The following is a 26,182-nucleotide window of genomic DNA, read 5'->3' as shown; positions in this document are numbered from 1 at the left end:
CCTGCCTTCTCCCCTGACATGTGAACATTTAAGTGTGTGTTAAATGTATTTAATGAGGTAGCATCTACAGCTTCTCTGGGCAGAAAATTCCACAGATTCGTTACTCTGGGAAAAGCAGTTTCTCCTCATCCCTGTCCTAGATCCGTTCTCCCAAATTTGAGTCATCAGAAGAACTAATGGACCTGAACATAACTATCTTTCTTTCACCCTTTAGGATAACAATTCACCTGAGAGTAAAATACGGATTCAGTTGATATCTCTGCCCATGTATGGGTTTCTCACCAATGGCCACCAGGAGCTGTTAGAATTTTCAACTTTTACAATGGAAGATATTGATAACCAAAGAATTAGGTAAAAGCTTGGGGGCGGGGGTGGGAAATTCAGTCAAGAATATGTACAACATGTCAGTACTGGTCTTTCTATTTCTTTATCTTATTTTCATTTTAATATCTTTAATCTTTCAGTGAGCAGCTTTGAAATTGAACCAAATTAATTAATCTACCATTTCCCTGCTGGTGATACAGATTCAAAGGTAGTCAGTCTTGCCTAATTGCAGAATCTTTGGCAGAACCCTCAGTCATAATGTGAAAGAGCTTTGAGTTGAATTTACAAGTGATTAAATGTGGACAGAGCAAATGGAGTGTAGATATGAAGTGTGGGTTCACTGTTATGATGTGGTGCATTTTTTAAAATACATACTTTTGGGTATAAATCTCATAAGAAATAACAGTTACATGGGAGAAAGTTGGCAGAGAGCGAGAGAGAGATTCAGATTAAAGCAAAAGACCTGTAATACTGTCAAAAGCTGAGTTTAGTTTTAACATTAGAAGGACATTTGAATTCAGCAAAGGATGACAAAGGTATTGATGTAGAACAGAATGTGAATGTAGCTGATTAAGGATATATAATATCATGAAAATTTCTGCAAGTATGTAATATTGAAATGATTAGTGACAATCTGCCTTACAGCCAGATGCAGGAGAAATTTTAATGGTGAAGTGGATTTGAGAGCAACATTAAACAGTAATTTGTACTTCTGCAGGAAGAAATCTGGAAAAAGTGATGAGCCAAGAATCTATTGAGAATAAAGAACTTAAAAGATACAAGTTTTAAGTGAAGAAATAGTACTGTAGAAATTGCTAAGATTTAAAGCTAACAAATCCTCTAGACCTTTTGCCCCTGTGCTGGATATTATGATTGCTATGGAGACAGATTGCATCAATTTTAATTTCCTGGGCATTACATGTGACGTTGACCCCGACTTCAAATCATTTGATTAAAAATTGGTTAATGTGTCAACTGAAGAAAAAAATGAGAAAATCTTAATAAATGATTGCATGCTAGAATGACAGTGCACAATTGCTGCCAGAGCTTGTTATCAAGATAATTGAAAGTTAAAGTCACAGAACTGACTGCACTAATTGTAGCCTTTGGCACCATGATCCAGTAATGCTGTAGGTGCTAACTTTCAGAATAGCTAGTGCATCAGGGAATTCTACTTCTGTCAGACATTGTTATGTTTTGTGACTCCAAAACAGAAATGAATTTAAAGAAAAACATGGGGACCGGGATAAATGTGTATTCTTTGATTTTACTTTTAATGAGGCGCGCACTGACATGGTGGCATAATGACGTGTGCCATTTACATACTCATACATCTAACCAATCATGAATTAAGTATACAACAAAGAATGCTTAATTAAACAATACATTTAGAATATTACTCAACTATTACTGGAATATTTAACACACAAGACACAACCTATAAATTAGGTCAGAAGTTGTGCTGGTGATATTTGAGCACTGTCACAGAACAGTAATGAAATGCCAAACATAATATAGTGGAGGTAACTGTACTTTTGATATAAGAAAAAAATAACTGATGACTACAGGTAGAAATTCGACAGAATATGTGACTAGCAGCAAACTCTCTTGTTTTCAACAGGCCCATAATCCCCAAATAGCTTGGCAGATGCAAGATTTATTCCAAAATTCCTGACATCAGTTTATAAAAGCCAGTCATTAACATCACACATCTAGAAGTCTCACTGTGAGAAGAATAATCACAACTGATATTTGCATTAATTAAAATGCATCAAAGTCATAAAAGAGCACTGGAAAGTGTCAAAATGTAACAAATATGAGCCAAAGGAACATGAATGGCTCTGGGGAATTGATATCCGTCCATTTCCTGTGCCTAACAATCTGCTGCCACCACTCCCCTGGCAGCCCATTTCAGCTACCTCTGTGCACAAAGACTTGCCCCTCACTCCTCCTTTAAACTGCTCACAACCCAACTTCAATGCACATCCACGAGTTTATTTATTCACCTAGGGCAGGGGTTCTCAGACTTGTTTTTAATGCCGTGGACAAATACTATTAAGCAAGGGGCCATGGACCCCAGTTTCGGAACCCCTGATTTAGAGATACAGTGTAGAATAGGCCCTTTCTGCCCTTCGAGCTGCACCACCCACCAAGAACCCTGATTTAACCCTGACCTAATCACAGAACAACTTACAGTGACCAATTAACGTCTTTAGACTATGGGAGGGAATTGGAGGACCCAGAAGAAACCTTTGGGAGGAAACCGGAGGACCCCGAGGAAACCCATGTTCTTGCCATTTCTATGCCTGTCATTCATTTATGTTTTATAAACTTTTATCAGGTCTCCCCTCAGCCTCCAACGCTCCGAAGAAATCAATCCAAGTTTGTTCAGTTTCTCCATATAGTTCATACTACTAATCCAGGCAATATTCTGGTAAACCTCTTCTGGACCCTTTCCACATCCTCTACATTCCTCTTTTAATGGGTGACCAGAATTGCACACAATACTCCACAAGTGCGATCTAATGAAAATGTTGTTGCAATGTGACTTCCTGGCTCTTGTATTCAATGCCTCAGGTAATGAAGGTGAGCATGCCATATGCATTATTTTCCACCCTGTCCACTTGTGTTGCCACATTCAAGGAGCCATGAACTTGCACTCCCAAGATGGCTCTGAATAGCAATACTGTTAAAGATCTGCCTTTAACAAGATACTTCTCCCTTGCATTTGACTTAATTCCTCACGCTCCTTGGATTAAATTCCATCTGCCATTTCTCTGTCACTATCTGGCCAAAACAATTATCTTGTATTAAAGAGGCTAATTATAGACCCCTTGCTTCAATGATTGGTTTTCTCCAAGGAGAAAAGCTCAATTTTTGCAAGCAATTGTCCATCGTCTGTTTGCTGCAGAAATTCCTTCACGTTTCCAGTTTACAGCAATGAGTGTTGTAGTCCTGAAGGGATTAGGAAGATTAAAGTGTTTCACCTTGACAGCAGAATTGCACATTATTCCTGAAACTGATTGTTTGGTGCTGATATATGAATCTTTTAGAGGTATTAATTTATGTAAAATAGATAATGATCTCTCCATTAAAATAATGAATTTCAGATGGAGATATTGAGTATCCATATTTTAATTATAAAATACAGATATGTTACCATATACTTCCTTGAGGCTTACTTTCTTGTGGACTTAAGGAAAATAAAGAAATGTAATAGAATTTATGAAAAACAATACATGAACAGACTGACAAACACATCTCAGCATATTATTTTCACCCTTAACATAACAGTATTGTCTCTAAATTAGAATTAGGTTTACTGGGGAGTCTGCCAATTTCGAGGGGCGGGGGCAGTTGCGGTGGAGTTCACCTCCTGCAGTCGCCCAGGAAACACCGGACATGGTATGGAGTGGTGTCCATGCTGGGTCGGGGGCTGGCCCCGCCTGTCAGTGCTGCCCTCTAGTGTTTCCTTGGTGAAAGACAAACTGGATTGTGTGCATTTGCCGACTGCTACAGGCTTGTTCCAGCCAACAACGTCCATGTACTATAAATCTACAGGGCATGACATTCAGGGATTTCGGCTATATATATTTTTTGTGTGACTGTATGTTTACCACTATCTTATGTATGCTGTATGTGCCTTGTGCTGTGCATGACTATTAGTATTATGTTTTGCACTTCGCCTCCAGCAGAAAGCTGTTTTGTTTGGCTGTCTATATTCGTGGGTACTTATGTATGGTTGAATAACAATTAAAGTTGAACTTGAACTTGGGTTGAAGTGGGAAATCTGTTAGTATGCATTAACAAGTAATCATATTTCAGTAGGCTTTTTCATGACTTTTAACAGTACATATAGCACAGCTTTTGAAATTAAAATACATTGTATTCATCTTTGCTAGAGAAATCAAAAAGTGCAGCAGCTGGGCTGCTTCAGTCATGTTTTGTAACTTCAAAACATTAAACTAATTCAAAGGAATACACAGGAATCTGAAATACAGGTCTAACTTCATGCTTATTTTAAGAGAGGCACACTCATGCTATGCAATTCATGTAATTATACATATAACCCATAATGAATTATTTAAATAATGCTAAATCAAAATATATTTACATTATTCAAATATCACTGATATTATATACGCACAATAGCTTCTACCACACAGGTGGAAGTTACTGCCAGTAAACTTCTTGCTGCTGATATACTGTAAATATAGTCTATCCATACTATGGCTTTAACAGTCACATACTTCCAACTGTAAACCAAACTGCCATCCTCAAGCACAAGTTAATCAAATGACAAGTCCCCCTAGAGACACCTCCTTAAATACCCTCTTGAGTGAACAGGGCAAAGGTGGGGCTTAATGCTCAGTTCTGATTGGCTGGATCTGAACTGCCTATTAGTTGGGAGTTAGGAAGGAAGTTGAGAAGCAAGACTGCAAAGGTAATCTCGGGATTACTGCCTGTGCCACGCGACAGTGAGAGTAGGAATAGAATGAAGTGGAGGATAAATGTGTGGCAGAGGAATTGGAGCAGGGGGCAGGGATTCAGATTTCTGGATCATTGGGACCTCTTCTGGGGCAGGTGTGACCTGTACAAAAAGGACGGGTGGCACTTGAATCCCAGGGGGACCAATACCCTGGCGGGGAGGTTTGCTAAGGCTACTGAGGAGAACTAGAATTGTTGCGGGGTGGGAACTGAACTGAAGAGACTGGGTAAGAGGCGATTGACTCACAAAGTAGACAGTATGAGAGGGAGGATAGGCAGGTGATAGAAAAGGGACACACTCAGACCGAAGGTTTGAGGTGTGTCTATTTTAACGCAAGGAGTGTTGTGAACAAAGTTTAGAGCGTGGATCAGTACTTGGAGGTATAATGTGGTGGCCATTACAGAGACTTGGATGGCTTAGGGACAGGAATGGTTACTTCAAGTGCCGGTTTTAGATATTTAAGAAAGGACAGGGAAGGAGGCAAAAGGGGTGGGGGCGTGGCACTGTTGATCAGAGATAGTGTCACGGCTGCAGAAAAGGTGGACACCATGGAGGGATTGTCTACGGAGTCTCTGTGGGTGGAGGTTAGGAACAGGAAGGGGTCAATAACTTTACTGGGTGATTGTTATAGGCCACCCCATAGTAACAGGGATATCGAGGAGCAGATAGGGAAACAGATCCTGGAAAGGTGTAATAATAACAGAGTTGTCGTGATGGGAGATTTTAATTCCCCAAATATCGATTGGCATCTCCCTAGAGCAAGGGGTTTAGATGGGATGGAGTTTGTTGGGTGTGTTCAGGAAGGTTCCTTGACACTATATATAGATAAGCCTACAAGAGGAGAGACTGTACTTGATCTGGTATTGGGAAATGAACCTGGTCAGGTGTCAGGTCTCTCAGTGGGAGAGCATCTTGGAGAGAGTGAACATAATTCTATGTCCTTTACAATAGCATTGGAGAGAGATTGGAACAGACAAGTTAGAAAAGTGTTTAATTGGAGTAAGAGGAATTATGAGGCTATCAGGCAGGAAGTTGGAAGCTTAAATTAGAAACAGACGTTCTCAGGGAAAAGTACGGAGGAAATGTGGCAAATGTTCAGGGGATATTTGTGTGGAGTTCTGTGTGGGTATGTTTCAATGAGACAGGGAAGTTATGGTAGGGTACAGGAACTGTGGTGTACAAAGGCTTTAATAACTCTAGTCAAGAAGAAAAGAAAAGCTTACAAAAGGTTCAGAGAGCTTAGGTAATGTTAGAGATCTAGAAGATTATAAGGCTAATAGGAAGGAGCTTAAGAAGGAAATTAGGAGAGCCAGAAGGGGCCATGAGAAGGCCTTGGTGGGCAGAATTAAGGAAAACCCCAAGGCATTCTACAAGTATGTGAAGAGCAAGAGGGTAAGGTGTGAAAGAGTAGGACCTATCAGATATGACAGTGGGAAAGTATGTATGGAACCGGAGGAAATAGCAGAGGTACTTAATGGATACTTTACTTCAGTATTCACTATGGAAAATGATCTTGGTGATTGTAGTGATGCCTTGCAGCAGACTGAAAAGCTTGAGCATGTAGATATTAAGAAAGAGGATGTGCTGGAGCTTTTGGAAAGCATCAAGTTGGATAGGTTGCCGGGACCGGATGAGATGTACCCCAGGCTACAGTGGGAGGCAAGAGAGGAGATTGCTGAGCCTCTGACGATGATCTTTGCATCATCAATGGGGACAGGAGAGGTTCCAGTGGATTGGAGGGTTGTGGATGTTGTTCCTTTATTCAAGAAAGGGAGTAGAGATAGCCCAGGAAATTATAGACCAGTGTGTCTTACCTCAGTGGTTGGTAAGTTGATGGAGAAGATCCTGACAGGCAGGATTTATGAACATTTGGAGAGGTATGATATGATTAGGAACGGTCAGCATGGCTTTGTCAAGGGCAGGTCATGCCTTACGAGCCTGATAGAATTTTTTGAGGCTGTGACTAAATACATTGATGAAGGCATTTGATAAGGTACCCCATGCAAGGCTTATTGAGAAAGTAAGGAGGCATGAGATCCAAGGGGACATTCCTTTGTGGACCCAGAACTGGCTTGCCCACAGGAGGCAAAGAGTGGCTGTAGACGGGTCATATTCTGCATGGAGGACGGTGACCAGTGGTGTGCCTCAGGGATCTGTTCTGGGACCCTTACTCTTCGTGATTTTTATAAATGACCTGGATGAGGAAGTGGAGGGATGAGTTAGTAAGTTTGCTGATGACATAAAGGTTGGAGGTGTCGTGGATAGTGTGGAGGGCTGTCAGAGGTTACAGCGGGATATTGCTAGGATGCAAAACTGGGCTGAGAAGTGGCAGATGGAGTTCAACCGGATAAGTGTGAAGTAGTTCATTTTGGTAGGTCAGGTATGATGGCAGAATATAGTATTAATGGTAAGACTCTTGGCAGTGTGGAGGATCGGAGGGATCTTGGGGTCCAAGTCCATAGGACGCTCAAAGCAGCTGCGCAGGTTGACTCTGTGGTTAAGAAGGCATACGGTGTATTAGCCTTCATCAATCGTGGAATTGAATTTAGGAGCCAAGAGGTAATGTTGCAGCTATAGAGGACCCTGGTCAGACTCCATTTGGAGTACTGTGCTCAGTTCTGGTCACCTCACTACAGGAAGGATGTGGAAGCCATAGAAAGGGTGCAGAGGAGATTTACAAGGATTTTGCCTGGATTGGGGAGTATCCCTTATGAGAATAGGTTCAGTGAACTCGGCCTTTTCTCCTTAGAGCAACGGAGGATGAGAGGTGACCTGATAGAGTTGTATAAGATGATGAGAGGCATTGATCGTGTGGATAGTCAGAGGCTTTTTCCTAGGGCTGAAATGGTTGCCACAAAAGGACACAGGTTTAAGGTGCTGTTGCGTAGGTACAGAGGAGATGTCAGGGGTAAGTTTTTTTACTCAGAGTGGTGAGTGCGTGAAATGGGCTGCTGGCAACGGTGGTGGAGGCAGATAAGATAAGGTCTTTTTAGAGACTTTTGGATAGGTACATGGAGCTTTGAAAAATAGAGGCCTATAGGTAAGCCTAGTAATTTCTAAGGTAGGGACATGTTTGGCACAACTTTGTGGGCCGGAGGGCCTGTAGTGTGCTGTAGGTTTTCTGTGTTTCTATTCCTGATTGGTTAGTTTGAATTAGCTTTGTTCTGATTGGTTATTGTGCCATACAGTGGCAGCTTAAATGAAAAGCTAAGATGAATTTGCCAAATATATGGTGTCCCGTTAATTGCAAAAGGAGTGGACATAATTACAAAAAGGGAAAGCAAATTGGCACCTGGAAGACCCAAAGAACTGTGTCAGGGAGTTGTGTGTTCCATACCTCTATCACCATGCCAAAGAGTATATTTATTGGTGAGACTGGAAGGCCCTTGAAGGACCATGATAGCTGAACATAAGAGTACCTTAAAAAACTTGAGAGCAGAATGAAGTGCGACCCCTGAACACTGCCTATCTTGCTCATATAGACCGAGGTTTGATGAGGCTAACATCCTTGACAAGAAAGAAAGTGCCTACGAGAAAGATTAAGAACTCACTAGAGATAGGTTCTAAGAGTGTAGAGAGAACTTCAGTCTAACACCTCACATACCTAAAGAGGGTTTAGCCTAAAACATTGACCAATCAGAACAAGGCCAATTCAAACTAACCAATCAAGGATAGGCAATTAAGATTGAGCATTAAGCCCCACCCATGCTCTGCTCACTTGAGGGGGTATATAAGGAGGTGTCTCAGCATTAGACTAACTTGTGCCTGAGCAAGATGGGTTGATTTACTGTGGAAATGTTGCAATCATTAACTGTAAGTATGTGATTGTTAGGCCAAAGGATAGTGTGGATCGATCTGATAACCAGTAATAAAGCTCTGTGGTCAGTTATTGTAAATGTAGTTTATACCACTTTCAGTACTGTATATTGTATGACCCATACCACCTCTGGTCCACTGAGACCAGGTACCTGGTATGACTTCATAGTGAAGGGATGTATTTCCTGACACTGGTTTTTGCTGTGATCTCGCTAGAGTTGTAGCATAACTATAGCCTTTGGACTGACAACTGACATTGACTGTTATCTCGCCCACTGAATTCTGTGAGTTTGTCCTACTCCACATTGTACCTCCTCCTTGGCATGGCATGCAGCTGTGTGGTTATCATTGGCTGTAATCACATTAGTTAGCTGGAAGTGTAAACTTGCCACAACAAAGGCAATTAGTACAGTTCATTACCAATCAGGAACAGGGGACCATTTCAACACAATATTCAATTCCTATGACTCTATGCTTTGGTTAGCTTTTTAAGTTCTGTAAAAGAGGGTGGTACACAGAGCTTACTGTATTTTAAGGTTTTTCTGTGTTATGGACTTCTGGTTTGATTTCAAATGGGCATTTTAGGTTTTATTTTGCTAGTAAAATTAGGTTAAACCAATGCATTATTGAATATCAGTTATTGATTTCAAGCATGAATTATTGTTTCATAATTATTTTAATTGCGATTAGACTTGGTATATAACTATAAATCATACAGTGGAGTGCTGAGTGATATTTTTAGCATATATAGGAAAATATTTGACAATTATTGTTTAATCCAAATGCTTGCCCATATTTGCTATCTGCCTAACTTGTGCCTTATTTAAACAGATACACTACCGACTATGATGCCAACAATCAACCTGTCACTGATATATTCCACTTTGCCGTCTATGATGTTGATAATTACCGTCTTGACAACCAAATATTTACCATTACCATCACTGGTAGCAAGAACCACTCACCACATGTTAATCCCAGGGGTGAATTTACTGTAAGTATAACCTCAAGCAAATGAAGTCAAACTAATGCAGGTGAAGTGATTCTCAATGAGCCATCTGCCTATCCATCTATCTATTGATTGGATCCAGGCAGTGCTGACAAGGCCAGCAATGCTTGCTCATCTCAAATTGCCCTTGAGAAGGCCGTGATGGGTTTTTATACTACTGCCATTCTTCTGGTGATTTTACCTTTAAAGTAATGTTGGGAATGGAGTTCCAAGTTTAGATTCATTGACAATGATAGATCAGTGATATGTTTCTCAATCAGTCTGCTGAGTGTCTCGGAGGGGAAGTAGTAGTGTTCCTATGTGCCTGTTGGTGACAGAACTCACAAGTTTGGTCAGTTAAGTAATTACAGTGCATTTTGTGATGGTACACGTGAAAGCCAGTGTGCACTTCAGATTAGCTGGAACTGCATTCACTCATGCGCATGGGAGGTATTGTATCGTGCTCTTCAACTTGAAGGATTGAGAACCTGTGATTTACTTTTTAATTGTAGTTAGTATTAATATTTTTGATTAACTGCAATTGTATATTTTAATAATTGTATTTTTATTTTGTTAAATTAAATCTGTTTCAGTCATTTTGGAATGTCTGATATGATCAGAAACAGTTCAAATTCAGACTTAATATATTTGGCATATGTCATGAAATCTGTTTTGCATCAGCAGTACAGTTCAATACATAGTTAAGACAACTATAAATAGCTATATATATATATTGAAAAAAAAATTAAGAGGGGGAAAAATGGTGAGGTAGCGGGCAATAAAAACAGTGGGTTCATTGTCTATTTAGGAATTTGATGGCAGAGGGGAAGAGGCTGTTCCTGAACCATTGAGTATGTGTTTTCAGGCTCCAGTACCACCACCTTGGTAGCAATGAGATGAGGGCATGTTCTGGGTGATGGGGTTCCTTCATGATGGCTGCGTCTTCTTGAGGCATCGCCCTTTGAAGGTGTCCTGGATGCAGGGGAGGCTGGTGCCCACAGTGGAGCTGGCTGAGCCTGCAGTTTCTTCAGCTTTTTCCAACCCTATACAGTGGCCGTTCCACACCAGATGGTGATGCAACTGGTTAGAATGCTCGCCATGGTATATCTGTAGAAATTTTGCGAGCGTCTTTGGTGACGTACCAAATCTCCTCAAACTCCTAATGAAATATAGCTGCTGTCATGTTTTCTTTACAATTGCATCAATATGATGGGCCTTGGATAGATTATCAGATTTGTTAACACCCAGGAACATGAAACTGCTCACCCTTTCCACTTCTGATCCCGCGATGAGAACTGATGTGTGTTCCCTAGATTCCCCTTTCCTAAAGTCCACAATCAATTCCTTGGTCTTACTGACATTGAGGGCATGTTTATTGAGCCACCAGTCAGCCTGCTGTCCCTGTATGGCTCCTCATCACCATCTGAAATTCTGCCAGCAAAGGTTGTGTCATCGGCAAATTTGTAGACAGCGTTTGAGCTGTGCCTAGCCACACATTCATAGGTGTAGAGAGTAGAGATTTCAAATCTCTTACTAGCTGTTCTTTCAGTCAGTCCTGACAAAGGGTCTTGGCCCGAAACATCGACTGTATCTTTTCCTGTAATTCAGAATCTAATGTTAGTTATTTAACTCAAAATAAAATGGGATGGAATTGGTAATCTTTAACATTTTAAGGAAGAGTATGGCCCATTATTATGACATGGCTGTTTCTGGGGTAATGCCCATTGTCAGTGTGTGCCAGGTGTGAAGTGTCAGTGATTTAATTAATTTAATTCTCATAAGAATCTAATGTGGTTTTATGCAGTTAAAGCTAACATGGGCCTAATGGATAGCACTTGAAAATGGACTTTGAAGTTGCAGGACTATGACATACAAGATTAGCCCATCTGTCTGGAGGTGAAATATGATTTAAAAACACATAATATTAAGTACCACTTCAACATTATCATTATGGTAAATGATCTCAAGTATTTGTATCTCAAACACAATGAGACAAGTTTGTTTCTCTTGAAGCAAATTTTGCAGCCAGTCACTGCAGGGTCCCAAACTCAAGACTGAAAGTCTGGCCTTAAATAAAATTAAAGGTGAATCAAGGGAACTGGGGTTATGCAGGATGGCAGTGCTAATGTTGAAAAGCAGCCAATACTGAATGAGGAAGCAGGCACCAGGAGGGTGTGACATAGAACACTCTTACTTCAGGGTCTAAAGTTAACATACCAGTATGGTTGTACTTGGTTTGGGCTTGTAATTTACATCCCATTGTGTATGGAACTATTAGCCTGGAAATTGAGCTGTGGCAGACTTACCTAGCATATATGAAGCCTCAGTTTTTCTGAAAGGAGCCTGTTCAGCCAGTCCTGACCCCTTGGACTCTGGGCTTGGAACTATTTTGGGGTGGGTTCTTCTAAATCTGTAGGTGCACGTACCCCTACCCCACAACCACACTGGGAGACTATACCCGGGACACAGTGCGCTCTAAGAACTAGTATGCTGCAACAGGCTAGTTAGCAGCAGGCCACCTCAATGCACTTTCTGCTTCATTGAGTGAAAAATTTGTGTGATGCAGAAAATATTCATGGTTTTTATCTACTAAAAGCACACATAACAGAAATGATGGAGGGGATTGACAATGATATAAAGAGATTGTAACTATCAGGAGTGATTGTTAGTTTGAAAAGGACAGGTGTATGATCGCTAGAAGGATAAAGGCCTACTGATGACCATGCGGAAATTATTAACATTATGAATATGTCTTGTGAATGTGAAGGCGGATATTTTATTTGTAGTGTGACACCCACAAAATACTGGAGGAACTCAGCAGGTCAGGCAGCGTCTATGGAAATGAATTAATAGTTGACGTTTCAGGCTGAGACTCTTGTTCGGGACTGAGAAGGAAGGGTGAAGATGCTAGACTAAAAAGGCAGGAGGAGGGGAAGGAGGCAAGCTGGAAGGTAATAGGTGAGTTGGAAAAGTACCACACACAAAATGCTGGAGGAGCTCAGCAGGTCAGGCAGCATCTATGGAAATGAATTAATAGTTGACTTGTCGGGCCAAGACCTTCCATCAGGACTGGAGGAATAAAAGATGTGGAGTCAGAGTAAGGGGGGGGAGGGGCGGAAGAAACATGTTGATAGGTGAAACTGGGATGGGGGGAATAGATGAAGTAAAGAGCTGGGAAGTTAAATTTCATTGGCTTTGTATCTGTACTCAGCACAATGACAATAAAATTTAATCTAATCTAAATGGTGAAAGAGATGCAGGGCAGGAGAAGGGGAAAATCTCCAGTCCTTAAGGGTCTCATCCCAAAACAGTGACTGTACTCTTTTCCATAGATGCTGCCTGGCCTGTTGAGTTCTTCCAGCATTTTGTGTATGTTGCTTGGATTTCCAGCATCTGCAGATTTTTTTTCTTGTTTTTGGGTGGGAAAGGTCAAAGCTGGAGAAGAAAGAATCTGATAGGAGAGGAGAGAGGACCAGAGGAGAAAGGGAAGGAAGAAGGGACCTGGCGGAAGTGATAAGTAGGTGAGTAGAATTAAAAGGTCAGAGTCCCGAATAGAGGAAAGGGGGGCAGGTGATAATTAGACTTGCACTACTTGTAGAATGTCCAAACTAGAAGTCATAAACTTAGGGCCGGCTGGTGGCAAAATGACATCGGCGCTGGACCCAAGAGCGGTCGGGTCGGGTCTGCTTCCCATCCATGCCCAGGTTGAGTGTCGAGATCGCAACTCGACCTCGTAAAATAAAGGGAAAATACTGCGAAAATGTCTGTGTGAGAAATGGCCCCCCCTCTCTCCCCCCCCCCCCCCCCCGCGCCTTGTAAAAAGCCATGAAAAAGACCTTCATGGACACATGCACAGGCTGGTACGCATGCAGGCACATGCCCCCAAAAAAACCATAAACTTGAGCAATCCACTTGTAAAGCCAATAGGTAATTTAGGAGAACATTTTTTTAAGTGTATAGAATTCTGTGGAGTCAACTTGAGTATGTGAGCTAACTGCCATTTAGGGCCAAGTAACTGAAAGGAAGACCAGTACTTCAAAGGGAAAGAAATAGAAAGGATACCTAGCTGTTTTAGATGAAGAAAGGCTGAGAGAAGCATATGTGGATCAGAAATGTCAGTGGAGACATTTTTCCACTGTACAACTCTAAAGCAAATGCTTTTTTGGGTCTACTATGGACCCATGCCTCACATGTTTCTCTTATGTACACATGAGCCTTTGTTTAATTTCACAGTAAAAAGAGCACATTGATTTGCTGGGCTCTTAATTGAGGTTTCCCAGTACGCGGTTCAATGAAATGTTCGTTATTCTTCATCGTGAGTACATTTCTCCCTGGTTTTCTGTCTCCAGCAGAAGAAAGGTGAACCTCCAAGTATGACTGTTGAAGCTGTGCAAGTAAAGAAAGGAACGGGTGCTGTGATCAGAAACACCTCCCTTAGTCTGATTGATCTGGATACACATGAGGATGAACTGGTGTTCAGAGTGACCAAAAAGCCCAGCCATGGTAAGTCCTTGGGGAGAAGATAAGGGATATGACAGGCACTCAAGATTTAAAACCTTTGACAGAAAAGCTTCATCTGCCTAGATCTTACTCTGTAAAATCCTATCCCTTTAAACCAAGTTCCTACACTTTAGTGATGGCTTCAAACCCCATCAGATTTTCCAAGTGGCCACTCCTGGATTTTTTTTTTTTTTTTTGCAGTTTGCTCTTTAAAATGCAGAATTAGGATCAGGTTTATTAACACTGACATGTATGGTGAACTCTGTTATGCAGTAGCAGTACATTGCAATTCAGGTTTTTATTATGTATTGCCGCAAGAAGGGAAGTAAGAAGGGATCTGATGGCAGGGGGGACAAGTCTGTTCCTGAATCGTTGAATGTGTGCTTTCTGACTCCTGTACCACCTCCTTGATGGTAGCAATGAGAAGAGGGCAGGTCATGGTTGATGGGGTTCCTTGATGATGGAAGCTGCCTTTTTGAGGCCATTGCTCTTTAAAGATGCCCCAGGTGTTGAGGAGGCTAGTACCCATGATGGAGCTGACTGAGTTTATAACTTTCTGTAGTTTATTTCAATCTATAAATTAACTTGGAACACTGTTTACTGTTCAAGGTGCTACCCAAAAGCAATTTCGACTAAAAGCTGAATGAGTTCCACCTGGAATAATAGGCTTTGTAATGCCTGACCTTTGTGTATTGATTTCCAATTAAGCATGAATACAATTAATAATGTTCTGCATGAGCAATCATGGGTATATCACATTGTCGTTTGTCACGGACTTTGGCCATTCAACTATTTGTGATGCTGTAATATTCTTAATTGTTTTTAATACATGAAGCATGTTCTGTTTGAATAGCTTATTGACATATTAATTAAATGAAACAGGCAAACTTCGGAAAAGACAATTTTATACGGAGCCTCTGGAAAATGGCCGTGTGCTGACACAAGGTTCCTCCTTCACGTACCAGGATGTGCTAGATGAGTTAATTGTTTACACCCACGATGGAAACAACGTGAAGTCAGATGAAGTCCACTTCTCCTTTACCGACGGCCTGTACACAGAAAATGGGAAAATGGAGTTCTTCATTTTAAAGCAGAAGAATGAATCACCACGACTATCAATCAACCGTGGCCTACAGTTCTCAGCAGGCAAGTGTTATTGAGCCCTGGAGTAATATAGCACACAGGCTCTTTGGCCCAACTGGTCCATGCCAAATACAGCAATCTCCGTGGTAGTCCTAGTTCACTTTCAGCCCATAACTCTACAAACCCCCTCCCCTCTATGTACCTATTCAAATGCCTCTGAAATGATGCAATTGTACCTGACTCGACCACTTTCCCTGCAACTCATTCTAGTATCTACTGCCTTTTGTACAGAGGTTACGTCTCAGCTCTCTATTAAATCTCTTCCCTCTTGTATCTGTGCCCTCTAGTTTTGGACTCCACAACCCAGAGTGAAAGACTATGATCATCCATATTACCTATATCCTTCAAATTTTTATAAATGTCTGAGGTTGCCTCTCATCCTCTTGCACTGCATGGAATAAAGATTCAGTATGACCATTCTCTCCCTATAACTCAGTCCTTCGAGTCCAGGCAGCATCATTGTAAATCTCTTCTATACTGTCTCCAGCTTGGCAATCTCTTTCCAATAATGGGCTGACCAAAACTGTACACAATACTCCAAGTGGGTCCTGAACAATGACGTGAATCCCCTACTCCTAAACTTGATATCCTGATGGATGAAGGCCATGATGCTAAATGCTTTCTTCACCAGCCTGCTTACATGTGTAGTCTTTCAGTGAACTCTGTACTTGTACTCCTGAGTCCCCTTGTTCCACAAAACTCATCAATGCCCTACTATTCACTGTGCAAGTCCTGCCCTTGTTGAACTCTCCAGAATCCATAATCTTACTCTTAACCAAGTTAAAAATCCATTTGCCATTCCTCAACTAATTTGCTAAATGATCAAAATATCTTTGTAATTCATTATAACCCGCTTCACTATCAACAAAGCCCCCTAATTTAGTAGCAAACTTGCTAATCATGCCATGTACATTATTATCTAAATTATTTTCATAAATAATTGAACAACAGAGATTCCAATGGTGACCTCTGAGCACTCGATTAGTCACAGGCCACCAGTCAGCAAATCAGCCTTCTACCATCAGCCCCTGCCAATTCTAAATCCACCTCACTAGTTCCCTCTGAATCACATAAGATCAGCCTGCCATACGTGACTGTATGAAATGATATGTATATAGATAACGTCCCCTGCCCTACCTTCATCTTCGTTCCCTCTTTGAAAACTCCCCTTATTTCCCTCTTTGAAAACTCGAGGATACCTCAGACATGACCTCCCATGCTCAAAACTATGCTGACTCTTGATTAGGCCTTGATTATTTAAGCAATTGTAGATTTTGTCCCTTAGAATTTCCTCCAGTAACTTCCCTACAATTAGAGTCAGGCTTCCAGCCTGTGGTTCCCTGGTTTGACCTTACTACCCTTCCTGAACAAATGGAATGACATTAGCCACCTTCCAGTCGTCCAGTGGCTAACAACGGGCCAAATGTTGAAGGCATTTAGGTGGTGAATTTGTATTGTCTGCAGTAACGTTGATGGAATTTTCAGACAAATAGTGTTAACTCCATTTTTTTCAATGTTCATTTTCTTGCTGAGGGTAAATTTTGGAATTGAAGAAGATCTGACAATCTAAGCCATTAAATTGTAAAGTTGATGATTATCCATATCAATGTATTTTAAATAAGGATTTGCTTTTAATGGGTACCTTCATTTCCATTTATAAATACATGTTAGTAGATTATTGCAGATGGATAGTGCATTTCCAATCGACCTGACTTCTGTGGAGTTTGTCTCTGGTAGGTGGATAGGTCAGGGAAGAGTCCACTGTAGTTTCCATTGAATCTCATCTAAAACCTGAAGATGACCATGGGATTGGACTCTAATACTGAGTACTTTATGACCATTGCCTGCCTTGGTCTGTTTGAGCAAGGAGCTGTAAGGAGCTTGGAAGAATGAAGTCACATCATAGTATTGGTTCAAAGCCATTCAGCAAAGGAGAAAGTGCCAACATAAGAACAATTAAATCCCTGAAAATTTACAGCTCAGGAGTCCATTCATCCCATTATGTCTGGACTGGTCAAAACCCTTTTCCACTTAATCCCACCTTCCATGCCTGCAGGTCAGAGTTCTTCAAGTACAGATCCAGGTGTTAGTGAGGATTTCTGCCTCTACCACACTTTAACTCTGAATTGCAGTCCCACATCCATCCAGGGAGGGGAAAACATTCTCCTCATCTCCCCTCAACAACTACTTCCACTTTTAAACAGATTTGCTTGAATTTTGACAGCTCTGAACAGGACTGTCTCGTTTACTGTATCTCGGCCCTCCGGGGACCTCTGTTACGTTTCCCCACCAGCCTCTCCAGGTCTTGCCACATAGCTAAGTATTTGTTATCTTGCAAAATCCTTGTAATTCTCCCCTGCAATACTGTCACATTTTTATTCATTTAAATAATTAATTACAGGTTATATGTAAAACTACATTAATTGTGCATGTCATCACACATAGTTTATATTGCATTTTGTAACTTAAACATTAATTCAAATGAAGCATGGGAGTTCAAAGTTATGGGTGTAGATCGAGTTTACTTTCAGTGGGGCACAGGTGTCACATGGTAGTGTGATGTATGCAATTAATGGATTTTTACATATAACCCTTAATTATTTAAATGAACAAGAATATGTAATCAAACAATATATACATAAGTTTACTCAAATATGATTTGAAATATTGAATACAAAACAGTTCCCTGTACACAGTGTTCAATCTGTGGTCTAACCATCATTCCCACTTTTTCTGCCTGGCTACAATAAAATGCCATTTAAGCACATTATAATCAGATGGAATTTCACCAAATGAGTTTTCAGTAGAATGGATTATTGCCATGAATTCAGCAGTATGTTAATTTTCCACTATTTGTAGAAAGGTATGAATGAATTCTTGTTTGTTAGGGGGCTGTCTTAGTTCATATTAGAGCAAAGTGCAAAAATCACTTCCTCTAAAACAGCCAGAAGCACTGAGATTACCTTAGAAAGCAGAGCATTTTTGTTGCATAATCCAAAATAAAATAGTAACTGATCAGGTGAGATTGTGATTCTTTAACAAAGTTATTTCTTTTAAATATAGGTTCTGTCTCAGTAATAACACAGCAGCATCTTCGAGCTACAGACATTGATTCCGATGATGAAAAGCTCACATTTGTTATAACCAAAGACCCCACAGTTGGACGACTGCAGATGTCGAAAACTGACAATTTGGTTCAAATCTCAATTAGGGGACCTATTAAAAAATTTACCCAAGCAGACATCAACAAAGGTAAGTAGTTATAATGAAAAGCAACTATACAGTTGCTTGACAAAATAGAGAAACTCCAAAAAATGGCTACCAGTAATTTCCTAATTACCTGGTTATCTTTACTGTAAAATAAGCTGTATATAGAGTAGCAAAAACTGATAGAAACTCTCAGGCCAGGCAACTTCTGGTGGATTTCCAACAGCTGCAGTTTTTGTCTCTGGTATGGAGAATAATGTCCAGCATAATACTGGAAGTCAGAATTCTCCAAAGGAAGTATTCAGTCATGTGCTGACTAATTGGAGTTTACTCTTCATTGGTTTGCTAGCCATATGCTGTTTAAAAATGCAAACACTGATTCCCTGTAAAATTTCAAAATGGGACAAAAATATGAGAACTAAAGCAGTGGCATTTAGTATATGAAATTGTACACCAAAATAGGACCTCGACTATTCTTGCCAGGACTTTGATACTGTGCTCACAGGTGTTGAGTTCTGGCCAATTTACTTTTGCAGCTCCCCTTTTTTACTGGGTGTCTGTGGATACAGGCCTGCTTAGCCCCTGACTAACAAACCAATGGACTCAGCAGTGAGAAAACCCTCTTTTTCAAACTCCGTATGTCTAGGGTCTATCTGACTTGGGTCACACCAGACCGGGAGAGCTGGAATGTTTTGAGCACCTGTACCTTAATCTGAACAAATTTTGTGTAAGTGCTGCCCACTTGCAATTACTCATTGGCAAGAAATAACAGATTGTACATTGCAAACAATTATAAAGAAAGTATATTTATAAATTTCAGCTTTATCAAACAGTTATTAGGAAAAAGAAAAGGAAAAAAAAAAAAATAAAAAGGGCCCATTACAGTTAACCCAGTCCAGGTGCCAAAGAAGAATAATGTGAGCTGTCTTAACTACTATCACCTGGTAGCACTCTCATCTACAGTGGTGAAATGCTTTGAGAGGTTGGCTATGACTAGACTGAACTCCTGCCTCAGCAAGGACCTGGACCCATTGCAATTTGCCTATCGTCACAATAGGTCAATGGCAGACGCAATCTCTATGGCTCTTCACACTGCTTTAGACCACCTAGACAAAACAAACAACCTACATCAGGATGCTGTTCATCGACTATAGCTCAGCATTTAGACATAGACATGGTCATACTTTATCGATCCCGAGGGAAATTGGGTTTTGTTACAGTTGCACCAACCAAGAATAGAGTACAAATATAGCAATATAAGACCAGAAATAATTAAATAGTAATATGTAAATTATGCCAGGAAATAAGTCCAGGACCAGCCTATTGGCTCAGAGTGTCTGACCCTCCAAGGGAGGAGTTGTAGAGTTTGATGGCCACAGGCAGGAATGACTTCCTATGACACTCAGTGTTGCATCTTGGTGAAATGAGTCTCTGGCTGAATGTACTCCTGTGCCCAACCAGTACATTATTTAATACCATTAACACCATCATGTTTTGTACTTCAGTATTTCCCTTGATATATTGATAGGAACATATCCTATCCAAAACACCAACCCATTCCTTTACTGGGTCCCTCCGTAGTTTTACCTCTTCTTCGCGATTTAATCAGAATCAGGTTTATTGTCACCAGCACGTGTTAACTTAGCAGCAGCAGTTCAATGCAATACATAATATAGAAATAAAATAAAAATAATAAATAAATCAATTACAGTATACTTGAATAGATTAAAAATTGTGCAACAAACAATGTATATTAAAAGTGAGGTAGTGTTCATGGGTTCAATGCCCATTTAGAAATCAGATGGCAGAGGGGAAGAAGCTGTTCCTGAATCACTGATTGTGTGCCTTCAGGCTTCTGTACCTCCTACCTGATGGTAACAGTGAGAAAAGGGCATGCCCTGAGTGCTGGAGGTCCTTAATGGGCGTTGCCTTTCTGAGACACCATTCTTTAAAGATGTCCTGGTTTCTTTGTAGGCTAGTACCCAAGATGGAGCTGACAAGATTTACAACCCCTTGCAGCTTCTTTCGGTCCTGTGCAGTAGCCCCTCCATACCAGACAGTGATGCAGTATATCAGAATGCTCTCCACGGTACATTAATAGAAGTTTTTGAGTGTATTTGTTGACATGCCAAATCTCTTCAAACTCCAAATAAAGTATAGCTGCTGTCTTGCCGCCTTTATAATTGCATTGATATGTTGGGATGAGGTTAGATCCTCAGAGATTCTGACACCTAGGAACTTAAAGCTGCTCACTCTCTCAACTTCTGATCCCTCTATGAGGATTGGTATGTGTTCCTTTGTCTTGCCCTTCCTGAAGTCCACAATCAGCTCTTTGGTCTTACTGACATTGCGTGCCAGTTTGTTGCTGTGACACCACTCCACTGGTTGGCATATCTCACTCCTGTACACCTTCTCATCACCACCTGCGATTCTACCAACAATAGTTGTATCATCAGCAAATTTATAGACAGTATTTGAGCTATGCCTAGCCACACAGTCATGTGTATATAGAGAGTAGAGCCGTGGGCTAAGCACACACTCCATATGTGCACCAGTTTTGATCATCAGCAAGAAGGATATGTTATCACCAATCTGCACAGATTGTGGTCTTAGAACCATAGAAACTACAGCACAGAAACAGGCCCTTTGGCCCTTCTTGGCTGTGCTGAACCATTTTCTGCCTAGTCCCACTGACCTGTACAAGGACCATATCCCTCCATACACCCCCCATCCATGTACCTGTCCAATTTATTCTTAAATGTTAAAAAAGAACCCGCATTTACCACCTCGTCTGGCAGCTCATTCCATACTCCCACCACTCTCTGTGTGAAGAAGCCCCTCCAATGTTCCCTTTAAACTTTTTCCCCCCTCACCCTTAACCCATGTCCTCTGGTTTTTTTTTTTCTCCCCTTGCCTCAGTAGAAAAAGCCTGCTTGCATTCACTCTATCTATACCCATCATAATTTTATATACCTCTATCAAATCTCCCCTCATTCTTCTACGCTCCAGGGAATAAAGTCCCAACCTATTCAACCTTTCTCTGTAACTGAGTTTCTCAAGTCCCGGCAACATCCTTGTAAACCTTCTCTGCACTCTTTCAACCTTATTTATATCCTTCCTGTAATTTGGTGACCAAAACTGAACACAATACTCCAGATTCAGCCTCACCAATGCCTTATACAACCTCATCATAACATTCCAGCTCTTATACTCAATACTTTGATTAATAAAGGCCAATGTACCAAAAGCTCTCTTTACGACCCGATCTACCTGTGACGCCACTTTTAGGGAATTTTGTATCTGTATTCCCAGATCCCTCTGTTCCACTGCACTCCTCAGTGCCTTACCATTAACCCTGTATGTTCTACGTTGGTTTGTCCTTCCAACGTGCAATACCTCACACTTGTCAGTATTAAACTCCATCTGCCATTTTTCAGCCCATTTTTCCAGCTGGTCCAAGTCCCTCTGCAGGCTCTGAAAACCTTCCTCACTGTCTACTACACCTCCAATCTTTGTATCATCAGCAAACTTGCTGATCCAATTTACCACATCATCTAGATCATTGATATAGATGACAAATAACAATGGACCCAGCACTGATCCCTGTGGCACACCACTAGTCACAGGCCTCCACTCAGAGAAGCAATTCTCTACCACCACTCTCTGGCTTCTTCCATCGAGCCAATGTCTAATCCAATTTACCACCTCTCCATGTATACCTAGCGACTGAATTTTCCTAACTAACCTCCCATGTGGGACCTTGTCAAAGGCCTTACTGAAGTCCATGTAGACAATACCCACTGCCTTCCCTTCATCCACTTTCCTGGTAACCTCCTCGAAAAACTCCAACAGATTGGTCAAACATGACCTACCACGCACAAAGCCATGTTGACTCTCCCTAATAAGCCCCTGTCTATCCAAATGCTTGTAGATTCTGTCTCTTAGTACTCCCTCCAATAACTTACCTACTACTGACGTTAAACTCACTGGCCTATAATTTCCCGGATTACTTTTTGATCCTTTTTTAAACAACGGAAAACCATGAGCCACTCTCCAATCCTCTGGCACTTCACCCATAGACAGCGACATTTTAAATATTTCAGCCAGGGCCCCCGCAATTTCAACACTAGTCTCCTTCAAGGTCCGAGGGAACACTGTCAGGTCCCGGGGATTTATCCACTTTAATTTTCCTCAAGATAGCAAGCACCTCCTCCTTTTCAATCTGTACAGTTTCCATGGTCTCACTACTTGATTCCCTCAATTCCATAGATTTCATGCCAGCTTCCTTAGTAAATACAGATGGAAAAAACTTACTTAAGATCTCCCCCATTTCCTTTGGTTCCGCACAAAGCCGACCACTCTGATCTTCAAGAGGACCAATTTTATCCCTTACAATCCATTTGCTCTTAATATACCTGCAAAAGCTCTTTGGATTATCCTTCACTTTGACTGCCAAGGCAACCTCATGTCTTCTTTTTGCCCTCCTGATTTCTTTCTTAAGTATTTTCTTGCACTTCTTATACTCAAGCACCTGATTTACCCCCTGTTTCCTATACATTTCATACAACTCCCTCTTCTTCTTTATCAGAGTTGCAATATCCCTTGAGAACCAAGGTTCCTTATTCCTATTCAATTTGCCTTTAATCCTGACAGGAACATACAAACTCTGCACTCTCAAAATTTCCCCTTTGAAGGCTTCCCACCTACCAATCACATCTTTGCCAGAGAACAACCTGTCCCAATCCACACTTTTTAAATCCTTTCTCATTTCTTCAAATTTGGCCGCCTTCCAGTTCAGAACCTCAACCCTAGGACCAGATCTATCCTTGTCCATGATCAAATTGAAACTAATGGTGTTATGATCACTGGAACCAAAGTGCTCCCCTAAACAGACTTCTGTCACTTGCCCTAATTCGTTACCTAACAGGAGATCCAATATTGCATCCCCTCTAGTTGGTCCCTCTATATATTGATTTAGAAAACTTTCCTGAACACATTTTACAAACTCTAAACCATCTAGACCCCTAACAGTATGGGAGTCCCAATCAATGTATGGAAAATTAAAATCCCCTACCACCACAACTTTGTTTCCTGCAGTTGCCTGCTGTCTCTCTGCGGATTTGCTCTTCCAAGTCTCGTTGACTATTGGGTGGTCTGTAATACAATCCCACTAATGTGGCCATACCTTTCCTGTTTCTCAGCTCCACCCATAAGGACTCAGTAGACAAACCCTCTAATCTGTTCTGCCTGAGCACTGCTGTAATATTTTCCCTAACAAGTAATGCTACTCCCCCACCTTTCATTCCTCTGCCTCGATCACATCTGAAACATCGGAACCCTGGAATATTAAGCTGCCAGTCCTGCCCCTCCTGTAGCCAAGTTTCACTAATTGCTACAACATCATAATTCCGCAACATCATAATTCCACGTGTCAATGCACGCCCTCAACTCATCCGCCTTCCCCACAATACTCCTAGCATTGAAATATATACACCTCAGAAGATTTTTACCACCACTCACAACCTTTCCATCAGTGGATTTGCTTAAACTTTCAATATCATTTATTTTCACCCCAGCCACTCTGTCAGCTCTGGCACTCTGGTTCCCATCCCCCTGCAAATCTAGTTTAAAGCCTCTCCAATAGCACTAACAAACCTCCCTGAAAGGATATTGGTCCCCCTGTGGTTCAAGTGTAACCCATCTGTCTTGTACAGGTCCCACCTGCCCCAGAAGAGGTCCCAATGATCCTGAAATCTGAAACCCTGCCCCCTACACCAGTTCCTCAGCCACTTGTTCCTCCTCCAGAGCATCCTATTCCTACCCTCACTGGCACCTAGCACAGGTAGCAATCCTGAGATTACCACCCTTGAGGTCCTGCTTTTCAACTTCCTACCAAGCTCTCTATACTCACTGTCCAGGACCTTCTTCACTGTTCCTTGCAATGTCATTGGTACCGATGTGCACCACTACATCTGGCTGATCACCCTCCCACTTCAGAATGTCATGCAATCGATCAGAGACATCCTTGACCCTGGCACCCGGGAGGCAACAAAACATCCTGGATTCTCTGTCACGACCACAGAACCTTCTATCTGCACCTCTGACTATCAAGTCCCCTTTAACTACCGCTCTCCTCTTTCTCCCCCCTCCCTTCTGCACTGCAGAGCCAGACTCAGTGCCAGAGATCCAGCTACTGCAGCTAGTCCCAGGTAAGTCATCCCCCCCAACAGTATCTAATGCGGTATACTTGTTGTTGAGGTGAATGGCCACAGGGGAACCCTGCTCTGCCTGTCCTTTCCTCTTCCCTCGCCTGACAGTGACCCAATTTCCTGTCCTCTGCTCCTTTGGCGTAACTACCTCCCTGTAGCTACGATCTATAACCTCCTCATTCTCCCGAATGATCTGCAGGTCATCCAGCTCCTGCTCCAGTTCCCTAACGCGGTTTGTCAGGAGCTGCAGCTGGATGCACTTCTTGCAGGTGGCGTTGTCAGGGACACCAGAGGGCTCCCTGTCTTCCCACATCCTGCAAGAGGAGCATTCCAACATCCTGCCTGGCATTCTCACTGCACTAAACAATCTGAACAAAAAACTTACCGGAACCTACCCTGCCCTCTGCCTGTTCTCACCGTAGCCTGTTTGAGCCAAAGCCGTCCCACTCTGACTCAGTCCACTCCGACGATGGCCGCTGTATATGGTGGTCTGCTTTTTAAACCTTGGCGTGCTACCTGCACCTGCACCTGCACCTGCGCAGTGCAGACTCTTCTCCCTGAGCAGTGTTTTTAAAAAAAAAAAAAAAAAAAAATAAAAGACTTTTTCTACCCGATTTCTTCACTCCTTCTCAGCTGCTTGCTTCGACTGAAACAAGAACCGTTGAAAATTTCTCTTTTTAAACCTTGGCGCGCTACGTCACGCGCCTGCGCAGTGCAGACCCTTCTCCCCGAGCAGTGTTTAAAAGAAAAAAACAACTTTTTCTACCCGATTTCTTCACTCCTTCTCAGCTGCTTGCTTCGACTGAAACAAGAACCGTTGAAAATTTCTCTTTTTAAACCTTGGCGCGCTACGTCACGCGCCTGCGCAGTGCAGACCCTTCTCCCCGAGCAGTGTTTAAAAGAAAAAAACAACTTTTTCTACCCGATTTCTTCACTCCTTCTCAGCTGCTTGCTTCGACTGAAACAAGAACCGTTGAAAATTTCTCTTTTTAAACCTTGGCGCGCTACGTCACGCGCCTGCGCAGTGCAGACCCTTCTCCCCGAGCAGTGTTTAAAAGAAAAAAACAACTTTTTCTACCCGATTTTTTTCACTCCTTCTCAGCTGCTTGCTTCTTCCGGTTAAGAAGTCGAGAATCCAATTGTAGAGGGAGGTACAGAGGCCCTGGTTCCGTAACTTCTCAATAAGGATTGTGAGAATGATGAACAGCATCCTGACATAGATGTTTGTATTGTCCAGGTGGTCTAAGGCCGCGTGAAGAGCAATTGAAATTCCATCTGCCGTTGACCTGTTGTGGCGATGGGCAAATTGCAATGGATCCAGGTCCTTACTGAGGCAAGAGTTCAGTCTAGTCATGACCAACCTCTCAAAGCATATCATCACTGTAGATGTGAGTGCTACTGGGCGATAGTCATTAAGGCAGCTCACATTATTGTTCTTAGGCACTGGTATAATTGTTGCCTTTTTGAAGCAAGTGGGAACTTCTGCCTGTAGCAGTGAGAGGTTGA

At 41.7% G+C, this 26,182-nt stretch overlaps 1 protein-coding gene across 3 annotated transcripts in view; it reads left to right on the top strand.

Moving 5' to 3' along the window:
• fras1 (Fraser extracellular matrix complex subunit 1) overlaps positions 1 to 26,182 on the top strand; it is a 564,498-nt gene that overhangs the window by 412,638 nt on the left and 125,678 nt on the right. For all 3 annotated transcript variants that reach the window (XM_072253146.1, XM_072253145.1, XM_072253147.1), the window contains 5 exons: positions 215 to 351; positions 9,461 to 9,623; positions 13,967 to 14,120; positions 15,000 to 15,263; positions 18,324 to 18,512. In XM_072253146.1, the coding sequence (XP_072109247.1) occupies positions 215 to 351; positions 9,461 to 9,623; positions 13,967 to 14,120; positions 15,000 to 15,263; positions 18,324 to 18,512 (907 nt within the window). The remainder of the gene's footprint in view (positions 1 to 214; positions 352 to 9,460; positions 9,624 to 13,966; positions 14,121 to 14,999; positions 15,264 to 18,323; positions 18,513 to 26,182) is intronic.

The sequence above is a fragment of the Mobula birostris genome, chromosome 3, assembly GCF_030028105.1.
Source record: "Mobula birostris isolate sMobBir1 chromosome 3, sMobBir1.hap1, whole genome shotgun sequence".
Classification (NCBI taxonomy): Eukaryota; Metazoa; Chordata; class Chondrichthyes; order Myliobatiformes; family Myliobatidae; genus Mobula; species Mobula birostris.
Note: the sequence above shows the minus strand (reverse complement) of the source record. Positions and strands in the feature narration are given on the sequence as shown.